This window comes from Aspergillus costaricaensis, assembly GCF_003184835.1.
Source record: "Aspergillus costaricaensis CBS 115574 unplaced genomic scaffold BO79scaffold_2, whole genome shotgun sequence".
Taxonomy (NCBI): Eukaryota; Fungi; Ascomycota; class Eurotiomycetes; order Eurotiales; family Aspergillaceae; genus Aspergillus; species Aspergillus costaricensis.
The window spans coordinates 1,502,662-1,513,991 of NW_020291802.1; the positions used below are offsets into that span (position 1 = coordinate 1,502,662).

At 51.4% G+C, this 11,330-nt stretch overlaps 3 protein-coding genes across 3 annotated transcripts; 1 reads left to right on the plus strand and 2 right to left on the minus strand.

Annotated features, from left to right (window-relative positions):
- Positions 1-183: 183 nt before the first annotated feature.
- Positions 184-1,487, minus strand: BO79DRAFT_268261 (uncharacterized protein; the record flags this gene model as incomplete). Its single annotated transcript, XM_025687110.1, has 3 exons — positions 184-1,133; positions 1,187-1,223; positions 1,275-1,487. Coding segments are annotated over 3 exons (1,200 nt in total), but the record flags the coding sequence as incomplete, so codon positions are not given.
- A 1,795-nt stretch (positions 1,488-3,282) lies between these two features.
- Positions 3,283-6,134, plus strand: BO79DRAFT_268264 (putative endoglucanase; the record flags this gene model as incomplete). Its single annotated transcript, XM_025687111.1, has 7 exons — positions 3,283-3,382; positions 3,431-3,575; positions 3,619-3,817; positions 3,867-4,107; positions 4,157-4,210; positions 4,258-6,060; positions 6,107-6,134. The coding sequence occupies 7 exons, from the start codon at positions 3,283-3,285 to the stop codon at positions 6,118-6,120; spliced, it is 2,556 nt and encodes an 851-aa protein (XP_025544670.1). The 3' UTR covers positions 6,121-6,134.
- A 223-nt stretch (positions 6,135-6,357) lies between these two features.
- BO79DRAFT_234724 (FMN dependent dehydrogenase) lies at positions 6,358-7,619 on the minus strand (the record flags this gene model as incomplete). The annotated part of the gene is made up of 1 exon (XM_025684404.1): positions 6,358-7,619. The coding sequence occupies exon 1, from the start codon at positions 7,558-7,560 to the stop codon at positions 6,358-6,360; it is 1,203 nt and encodes a 400-aa protein (XP_025544671.1). The 5' UTR covers positions 7,561-7,619.
- Positions 7,620-11,330: the final 3,711 nt, after the last annotated feature.

An 11,330-nucleotide genomic window follows, 5' to 3' on the forward strand; every position in this document is an offset into this window, starting at 1 on the left:
GAATGAATCTATATTTTCCGAGCAGACTGCGTAGCCAGCATGCACTCATCTTAACCCAAAGATAACCATAACTTCTATATTGTAAGACCTCCATGTAATTAACGATATAATGATCCCCAGCAACAATGGGCATATCCGTAGAAACAAGTAATTCTATTCATTGCCAGCACTATAGTACAAAAGTTACACCTCACCCTCCGACACCTCTCTATACACCTTCAGCTCAACCACACTACCAGCCTGCCTATCCAAAAGATCCCTCTCCGTATCATTCGACCCCCTCTCTCCCCCTTCATTCTTTACCGCCCTTGCTTCCCCATCAACAGTATTGGCTCTCATCCTAGTACTAACATGAACCCCCACACCCCCCTCCTTAACCCACTTCCAACTCCAACTCCGACTCCTCCCAACACTCCAACTCCACGACCCCACCCCACTCCCACTCCCACTCCCACTTCCCCCCTTCCTCCCCCCACCACACCCCACACTCCTCACAAAAACATTAACCCCAGGCAAACACGAACACCCCACGGCAACATCCACCTCCAACATCGCCAACACCCAACAGTACCAAACATCCCAACTAGCATCATAACTGACATAAAACATCCTATAAAGGAACCACACCCTCACCCCAGCCACAACAGCAGCCAAATACCCCAACCCAAACACCACCCCATTGAGCAACACCTTCTGCCTCAACCTCATCTGCAAGCCCCAGCAAAGCACAGCGGGTAGCGTCGTGGCCACGATATCCTGCAAGAGGCTTATAAACGTCGCGGCGATGAGATGAGCAGGTTCATTGTAGCACGTATATTTGTGCGTGGCGGTATACTCGGGATCGACTTCCATCCAGTATGCTGAGAAGGGACGACAGGCGACCCAGATTACGATGAAGAAGGCGAGCGTGTAGGCTGCTACGCTGGCAATGCTGATGTAGATGATGTTGAGGAAACGAGGGGAGATGGTTGTGCGGTGGCCCATGCGGCGGTAGAAGAGAAGGACCGAGATCTTGGTAAAGCACGAGGAGAGGATGTAGAAGAGTTCTTGTGCGATGGCGAGTTTGCGCGATTGGAGGAGTTGGGGGAGTGTGTTGTCCCATACGTGGTGGTTTTCGCCGTAGATGTAAGCTCCTGGGCGGTTGGTTAGTAGGGTGAGTTTGTGGGAGAGTTGGTGTTGGTAGTACCGAGGGGGAAGCTGATGTTGAGGCCTATGGCTGGGATCTAGGAATTGTTAGAAGGTATTGTGTTGTGATAGGAAGGGGTCTGTCTTACTAGTGCAAGTGCGATGAATATGTCGTCTAGTTTACCCTGTCGCTGAATTACGCAGCGAGCCCATAGTCGAAGTATGACTGCTGTGACTGCGATGGATCCGAAGATGACTGGGAGCACAATGGACGCTGCCCCATGGGTTTCCGGGTTGATGGTGTTGCGCGCAGGCCATGATTCCATGACCGAAAGCGGTGGATGCAGGCCCCCTGGCATGGTGAAGGAATGAATAGAGCTGACAGGATGATGACCTGCAGTCAAACTCTACGTGCAGCAAACCAGGAACCGCATCCTTTACATACCTGCCACAGCAAACATAATCTGAGCTCCAGTGTCTGTAAATTTAGCTCAACGCGCAGAAAGATGAGATCCACAAAGCAGGGCTCCCTGTAATGGATACAAGCAGGAAATGACACGAACAAATTCTCCGAATCAATATAACCATGACACCAATGACTAGATGGAGCCAATAAGGCCCCGAAGCTCAAAAATGGGACAGCCCGTTGTGGGGCGGCAACCCTAAATTGGCCGTCGATCTGGGGCGTTTCACCATGAAACGCCCACACAAAGAAGAGCGGGTGGTCCTGGCACCTGTCAACTGGATTAGCCTGCAGGTGGGTGTCACAGTGGCGTGAGGGCAGTGGACGTATCAATATTTCATCCCGGCTTGTGGTCTCCAGTCCCGGATTGATTGCACGGGCCGATTCTGACGTTGATGGATCAACAGGCACCTTCGGGATTCACTCTTCATCTTGCTCCTTATGGTGACTCGTCCGTTGATATTATTCGCCAGATATGGTTCCAGGACGTTGATCAAATCCCGATGTCCACAGTAACTTTAATGGCTTTACCGGCCCTGCTTGGAGCTTGGATCGCACTTTAGTTTCGGCCGAAAGGACGGCTAGGCCCCTGGTAGCTTGATCTCAGTCTAATACTTGAATGGCACTTAACGAGTTTACCTTGTTAATTGGCTATGATACGGTCTAACTCATCGATGGGAAGACGGTTCGTAATTTTGAGCGGACTTATGTTGGCTCCCCACCACTTCCCTCGGTCGGAGTGCCACAAGGTCACCCTCTGAACAGTAGCCTGGATCGAGTCCACTCCGACCGGGCGGCAAAAGCGTCAAGTCAAATTTCTGACTGGAAGTGTGGAGCCTTTCGGCATGTTATGGCAGGCCTTGCAGTTATTGCTCCGGCTATGACAAGTTGGTAGGTCAGGTACCAGGCGAGTCATAGCTGCCAAGCCCTCTTTCACTGAGACATGCTTTGCCTAGTACTCCTTTGGGCAAGACGAAATCCAACTGCACATTTTGTGTGAATTTCAACTGAAAAAAAGGTCGTTCGGGTCTAAAAGCTAACATGGCTGCGCTAGCCCTGCAGGCGTCAGGAGAAATACCCGACCGTGCCTGTCCGGCACTGCGTGCCATCAGAATGGCATGCATTCATCCCCATCTGCAGCTCGTTGTTCCGCCAATCAGAGCTCATTCTGTCTCCGGCAATGCCCTATGAATGTCAAACAGATCACAGCTTCTATGAAGAGTATTGCATTATGATCCTATGAGTACTGTCCGAAACACGCGGATATTAGCCAAGTCTAAGGTCCTCTGTCAATACGTTGATGGCTGTTATGTCGGAGGCTGCTCCGTGATGAATCAGTCACGCAGCAACATCTGCCCCAATCTCCTCATAATTAATCTATTCGGCTATTCGGTCCTTTCTCCGGATATATGTTTTCGTCCCTGCATCTGCACAATCAGATCATCCATACGGAGCAGGTTAAGATTCGTCTGTCTGACCACACAATGCCTTGGTCCGTTCCAGGTCAGGTATAGCATGCTCGTTCGAGTCACTAACGCAGGGCCAACTGCATGTCACGCATGTGCGAACATCATTACCTTACAATTGTGCCTGAAGAGCAGCTCCGATGCTTGAACCTGCTGAATATATAAGCTCCATGCTCTCCCACATGAATCGACAGTTTATCAGTAGCACCAAGACTATTTCCAGTCACAATGTGGCGTACAATCACAGCCCTGGCAGCAGGCTACTTGATTGACTCGGTCCAGGCAGCCGCTTCTCAGGAATATACCTGGAAGAATGTAGTCACAGGAGGTATGGTTTATTTTTCGCCATATGGAATGAACAAGCTAATGTTCTCAGGTGGCGGAGGCTTCACGCCGGGCATCGTGTTCAACCCTTCAGCCAAAGGTGTCGCGTATGCTCGCACCGACATCGGCGGCGCATACCGCTTGAACTCAGATGATACATGGACTCCCTTGATGGACTGGGCCAACAACTCCAATTGGTACGTAAGCCCCTCCTACGGTATGCTCGTGCTCACTGTTCAGGCACGACTGGGGCATTGATGCGATCGCGACCGATCCCGTTGATACCGACCGAGTGTATGTTGCAGTAGGCATGTACACTAACGACTGGGATCCCAATGACGGCTCAATCCTACGGTCAACCGACCAGGGCGATACCTGGGCGGAGACAAAGCTTCCCTTCAAAGTTGGAGGGAATATGCCCGGTCGGGGCGTTGGCGAAGTATGGCCCATGTGTTCTGTTTCTTGCAAGCATACACTGACCACTGCAGCGACTGGCCGTGGACCCGAATGACAACAGCATCTTGTACTTTGGAGCCCGCAGTGGCAATGGCTTGTGGAAGAGCACGGACTATGGCGCGACGTGGTCGAACGTGACTGCCTTTAAGTGGACTGGCACTTATTTCCAAGACTCCAGCTCAACCTACACTTCTGATCCGGTGGGAATCGCCTGGGTCACGTTCGACTCGACCTCAGGGTCCAGTGGCTCTCCGACTCCGCGCATCTTTGTCGGTATGTTAGGGACTTCAGAACCTTCAGGATAGTTCATTGACAATAATAGGCGTGGTGGACACTGGAGAATCAGTCTTTGTTTCTGAAGATGCTGGTGAAACTTGTAAGCACCTCTAATCATTTCCCACAAACATCATCTAACAAACACAGGGGCTTGGGTATCAGGAGAGCCATCGTATGGCTTCCTCCCTCACAAAGGTGTTCTGTCACCATCCGAGCACACTCTCTATATCTCCTACTCTAACGGTGCCGGCCCGTATGACGGCACCAATGGCACTGTCCACAAATACAACATCACCAGCGGCACCTGGACCGACATCAGCCCTACCTCTATGGCGGACACCTACTATGGCTATGGTGGACTAGCAGTCGACCTCCAGGTCCCTGGCACCGTCATGGTAGCAGCTCTCAACTGCTGGTGGCCCGATGAGTTGATCTGGCGTAGTACAGATTCAGGAGCCACTTGGTCACCTATCTGGGCTTGGAATGGCTATCCCAGCATCAACTACTACTACTCGTATGACATCTCCAATGCCCCGTGGCTACAAGACGACACCTCAACGGACGAGTTCCCAGTCCGCGTCGGGTGGATGGTCGAAGCCCTCGCCATCGACCCCTTCGACTCTGACCACTGGCTTTACGGTACTGGAGCGACCATCTACGGTGGCCACGACCTACAAAACTGGGACAGCTCGCATAACGTAACCATCGAGTCCCTCGCCGTAGGCATCGAAGAGATGGCTGTCCTCGGTCTCATCACTCCCCCGGGCGGACCTGCCCTCCTGTCGGCGGTCGGCGACGACGGCGGCTTCTACCACACTTCCCTCACCACCGCTCCTTCACAATACTATCACACCCCGACCTACGGGTCAACCAACGGTATCGACTATGCCGGCAACAAGCCCGCAAACCTCGTTCGTTCTGGATCGAGTGACTCCGATCCCACCCTCGCTTTATCTTCCAGCTTCGGTGAGTCCTGGTACGCCGACTACGCCGCCTCTTCCTCAACTGCGACCGGCCAAGTCGCCCTCTCTGCAGACGCCGACACCATCCTGCTTATGAACAGCGACGGCGCCTATCGTTCTAAAAGCTCAGCTACTCTCAGCGCAGTCTCTTCTCTCCCATCGGGAGCCGTCATCGCCTCTGACAAAGCGAACAACACCTACTTCTACGGGGCGTCCGGCTCCTCTTTCTACCTTTCGTCCGACACCGCCACGACCTTTACCGTCACCACCACCCTTGGCAGCAGCACAACCGCCAACGCCATCCGAGCGCATCCCTCCCTTGCTGGCGATGTCTGGGTCAGTACAGACACAGGCCTCTTCCACTCAACTAATTACGGCAAGTCCTTCACTCAGATCGGAAGCGGATGCACGGAGGGATGGAGCTTCGGGTTTGGCAAGCCCTCTTCCGATAGTGATTACCCTGTGCTATTCGGCTTCTTCACCGTCGATGGCGTCACAGGTCTCTTCAAAACGGAAGATCAAGGTGTCAATTGGCAGATAATCTCCGACGCCGATCACGGGTTCGGGGCTGCATCGGCGAATGTCGTTAATGGTGATTTGCAGAACTATGGAAGGGTATTTGTCGGGACAAATGGACGGGGCATATTTTATGGTGATCCGAGTGGAAGTCTGCCGAGTGCGACTGCTACTGCATCTAGTGCTTCGTCGACGGCGGTGAAGACTTCGACCTCAACTTCGACTTCTAAGGTAGGTACGAGCACAACTATTTCGAGCACAAAGAGTACGGCTACAACTATCACTACGAGCAGTATTAAGTCGACGACCTTGACGACGACTACGAAGTCGAGTAGCTCGACTACTTCAACGACATCGACTGCTACTGGGACGGCGTCAGCGTATGGGCAGTGTGGTGGCAGCGGGTATACGGGAGCGACGCAGTGTCCGAGTGGGTGGACGTGCACGTATGAGAATGAGTATTATTCGCAGTGTAAGTTATTCCTTGGTATTGGATACATGGAGACTGACTATTGCAGGTCTGGAGGGTTGAGTGGTTGTAGTGGGGGTGGGTGTTGATGACTTCTGCCAGCCTGATATCGAAAGTATATTTTGACATCGATACTGAACCAATTTCTACTCTGAAATATGAACCTGCTCTGCTTTGTAAAAGTATCTAATAAGAGGTGATTATCGCCTATAGCCTAGTATGCGTTAATCTACTACAATGTGCTGATTGAGGACATTTCCATCCCTTCAATACCATATATATAACCCTCTTAACACACCTCTACTCCCTTACCAAACACCCCCTATTCAGATCATCCTTCCTCACACTCCTAATCCCTCCCAAATGCAACGACAACTGCAACTCACCCAACAAACTCCTCAACACATGCCTCACCCCCTCCTCCCCAGCAATCGCCAACCCATAAACATATGGCCTACCCACCAGCACCATCTTCGCCCCCAACGCCAGCGCCTTCATCACATCCGCACCACACCGCACCCCGGAATCAAACAACACCTCAATCTGCTCCCCCACGGCATCCACAATCCCCGGCAACACCGCCAACGACCCGACGCCCCCATCCATCTGCCTACCCCCATGATTCGAAACAACAATGCCCTGCATTCCACACTCCACCGCCCTCCTCGCATCCCCCACACTCTGCACCCCCTTCAACACAATCGGGCCCTCCCAATGCTCCTTCAAAAACGCCAAATCCTCCCACGAATGCGACACCCCGGGGAACACAATCTTCGTCCACTCCGCCGCAGCATTGCCCTTATCCTCCTCCACCTCCTTCCCATATCTATCCTTGAAATGCCTCCTAAACACCGGATCACTAAATCCCATCTCCACCCCGATACTGTCCGCCCTCAGGAACGGATTATACCCATTATCCATATCCGTCGGCCTCCACCCCAAGATATACGTATCCAATGTGACAACTAACACATCATACCCGTTCTTCTTGGCCCGATCTAACAAACTAACCGTTATATCATTATGCTCATTCCCAGGCCAATACAGCTGAAACCACCGCTTCCCATCCGCCCCGTTCGCTTCTGCTACATCCTCAGTAGAAGTCGCCGTCGCCGTGCTCAACGTATACGGCACATCCAGCTCCGCCGCGGCGCGCGCTACGGCACGTTCACCCTCCGGATGGAAGATAGTTTGTACCCCTACGGGGGCGATGGCGATAGGCGAGGAGTAGGTCTTGCCGAAGAGGGTGGTCGATAGATCGGGGAAGTTGGCCGAGGGGACCAGTCGGGAAGGTATCACGGACCAGCTCTGGAATGCGGACCGGTTCTTGCGGTCGGTTTCGCCTGTTCCTGCCGACCCGTGCACGTAGCTGAAGCTGTTGGCGGAGAGGCGTGCTCGTGCGAGGTTCTCCCATTCGCTGGGGATGAAGGTTATAGCAGGCTTTTGGTCGCGGAGGCCGTGCGCGTACACTTCGGATTGGTAGGCGTAGGGTGAGGGTGACATTTTGCGTTTTGTTTTTGTGTTCTGGGGTTTGTGTATGTGAAGATGTAGGTAGGAGTAGGGACTGTAGGGGTTTGATAGAGGGAAAACAGTTATGGGAGTGTACTTGGGAGATATATGCGTCAAGGACTGCTGCATTTCAGGTTTTTGACCAGGAGGATTGATATCAGCGATGACGACATGGATGGAGCGGGTGGGGCGGATCCTCAGGCACCGACGCTGTGCAGCGGTACATGCACTGAGTTCATGGACATTTATCCTGGTATAATAAAAGGACCATACTGAGCGACGCGACGGAAGGTAGGAGGAGATCTGTACTTGTGATAGAGTAGTCGAGTATGGGCTCGGGTGAGTCCTTGGCTTAGGGTCCCGTGGTGGTGTTTCCTAAGAGGCGTCTTACCCGTTTGCGCTTGTCTCGACAACCACTCATTCTCGGACAGGTTAGGTAAGTTATCTAACAACCCATTGGTCATTCCTTGTAGTTGTTATGTTGCCCTGGGTAGATAAGTTCTCGTTTAGTGTATAAGGTACTATTGGACCCTTAACACTCAGAAAAGAAATCGCTTCACTATACAGCCTGGCGGACGGTTAGATTTCTGCATCGGGTATGGGTAAAATAAGGGTTCGTTACCACGAAAGACATGGGAAAATTACCCTTTGCTAAGACCAATATTAGCAGCACAGTATAGGATGCCGTTGCTCTTCTGCTCGAGCACACTAACATCTCCCCTCCATGGTGCGATATCCACCATCGTCGAACGGATAAGTCTTGAGGACATCTGCCAGTGCAGTGCTTGTGGAGCGGTCAACGCTGTCAACGACACAACCACTATCATCCCACGAAAGGATCACACTTGTGCCAAACAGACCCTCTTAACTCCATCAACGAGATAGCCAAATGGCCAGCAAGATAGTCCGGATGGTCCGTGGCACAGTGGGGCGATGTGGATCATCCGTGACTTGGCTCAAAGTTTTGATGCTCTAGAACGCCACTGGTGATCCACCCGTTAAGACTTTGTCTAGGCCTTCAAGGTCCCATTTATCGCCATCTCTCATCCTTCAGCCTCCTAGACTTTGGTAAACAGAGCCCTCACCGCCACCTCAACCTTATCTTTGCTACTTACTGTACCTCTCAGCTCCTACTAGCTGGAGATATCCACATCGCCGCTGCCGTCCAGGTGCCTTCCGCCCGTGTCCGGTCCGCTGCCCCGTTAGGGTATGGTGCCTTGACGAGAGCGTGGTGGAGATGGAGCCAGAGGCAACCAATTGAGCAGTGTGTTCTCGATAGTCGACTGCCAGTTGTTAATTCCTATGTTTACCTTAGTGTTTTGGATAATAGCTATGGACTGACCAGACCTGGTCTATGGAGAACTTACCATACGGTAGATTGCGGGTCCTTGTACGGTCGCTTGGGCATGCTTCAGTTAATAGCGCGCTAGAAGCGGCCCTTTCTGCCATAAAATTCTCGTGAGAAAACAGTCACTCACGTCAATGACAAAAGTATCAGGGACACTCAGGTATATCGGACAATATCAGCCCCAGACAGCAAAAGCAGAAGGCGTAGCTTCCCGCCAAACATCCGAGGCCTGACAGTTCTGCCTAAACGCATACTCCATGATGAAGAATGATCACCAAACATGCATGCAATGAATGGACATAAAAGACATTGATCATCAATCAGACTGTCAGCCCAAGGGAGGAGGGGGGTGGGTGACGATTGAGATTAGCGTTTCAGCCATCACACTTATAACCAGATCTAGCATCACTTTGAAGCATGACCTCACAGTAGAGTACGTCACTACCATCCAATTTCGCTTCACTTGCTATAGTATAAAAACTGTCAGCCTGGAGAACCAGCCCTTTCAGTAGCGGCTTGGTGGGGCTTGTGATACACCACATCGAATTATTGGCAAGTCGACCTGGAAAGTTGGGGGCGCCCCTGGCATTGGAATCCGGGTTGTCTGTCGTCATCTCATTCAAGGGGAATCTGAGACATGGGGATTGTTGGTCAAAACAGGGTTATCTAGGCACCGTTTTCTTGGCCAATTGTTTCGTGGGCAAGTCTGCCGAGAATGGATTCCTGGCGATAACAGAACGATATGGATGGAATTCGACACGCTAGCTGATTTTCATTGCAGTACTTTGGTTAGTTGGTGAGGGAAATCTCTAGCTTCACTATCACCGCTACTATTGATATACTACGCTGACAGATTTTTTTAGTTCTTTCTTTTTATTCTTTATGACCCGCCATCCATTCAACGTGGGCCAGTCAATGCGAGATTTACAACCACGCTGTCGAGCTGCATAGATTATATACTTCAACATCAATAGCTCCATAGCAATACAGTATCAGTAATCAACTAGTGGGAACTGCGATAACCCGTAGGGTTGTGTTGGTTGTAATGCTTCATTAATATAGTATACAGATGTGGGTTCAACGGACATGTCGCTCCCTCTTGGCTAAAACGGTTGTTGCTTGAACTGCATACTATGGGGATCTGCCACCTCTCATTCTGATCTCTCCCCCCCCCTCAGCCCCTCCAAAGTACTGACAAAAAAACCACCCTTGCGGGAATCAGTGGGTGATCATGGTGATCATGACGAATCCTCTGCATACTTACCTACCCCTGAGTACGCAATGTGCGGAGATTAACATGGCGGACATCAAAAAGCGGTCGCGCAAAAGGGACCTGATCTTACCGGATGCGGTCAGGGCGGTTAGGGTAATCATTCAGGGCCCGGTGGATTTGTTGTTGTTGTCTCGGCCCGATAGTTTCGGCATTGAAGCTTCTCACTATTTGTCGATCGACCCAACGGGAGCGACGGCTTGGGTCTCGGGATGGAAGGCTAAGGAGAAGAAGAAAAAGCAAGTAAGCAAGCAAGCAAGCAGTGGAAAAAAGGGACCGGATCAGCTTCCCGCCGCACACGGGTTCATCCGGACGGTGATCAGTGGCTAGATAGAGATAGGGGTGCTACAGTAGGGATGCCAGACACTCTCAAACCAAAGGAGCACGCAATCAGGTTTCGCTGACTGGTTGAATACTAATCCATTCCAAATTTTTAGAGGTGTTGTATTTTTTTTTTCTTTCTAGGCTTAATCCACATCGCCGATCGATGAACAGCTGGTCACACAAGCTTTCCAAGCAATACTACTATCCATTCATGGACCCTTCACAGACCACATGTCAAGCGGCGATCGTGGAGCAGAAAGCATTGGATATCCACCCCGTAAATCCACTATCGATAGCATCGTTGTAACGATCCACTCTGTGGCGAGCATGTGAACAGTTACTCGACTCTGCTGGAGTCGTAACCCCGTCTGGAAAAGGGAAGAGGAGAAGGATGGGGGTGGTAGTGTTATTCAGCAGGGAGGCGAATGAGAAATCACAGACCTGATCCACCAGAGACAATGTGGTCGCACTTCGCACTGCAGGGTGAGACGGGGGAGACAGATAAGCCAGTAGACTATTAATAAACTAGCGATAATGCGATAAACGCAATGGCAGGGTCAACTGAACTATGCTGGACGCGCAATCGATGAAGAAATGCTGCAACACCAGAAATTAGGGCACGGAGCGCGACCGAAAAAGAAGTGTGGACGGAGAGAAAGTCTATCGATGCCACACCATCACTGCCTTCCCCCAGCTGAGAGAACCCACTTTTTCCTCAGATTCTTTACAGACTTTTTTTCCTTGCGCCCCGCCAATCTACTATTTAAAAAATGACCCGGCTGTCCCTGTCTCGTAGTTCCTCAATTCAGAATCTCTATCAAA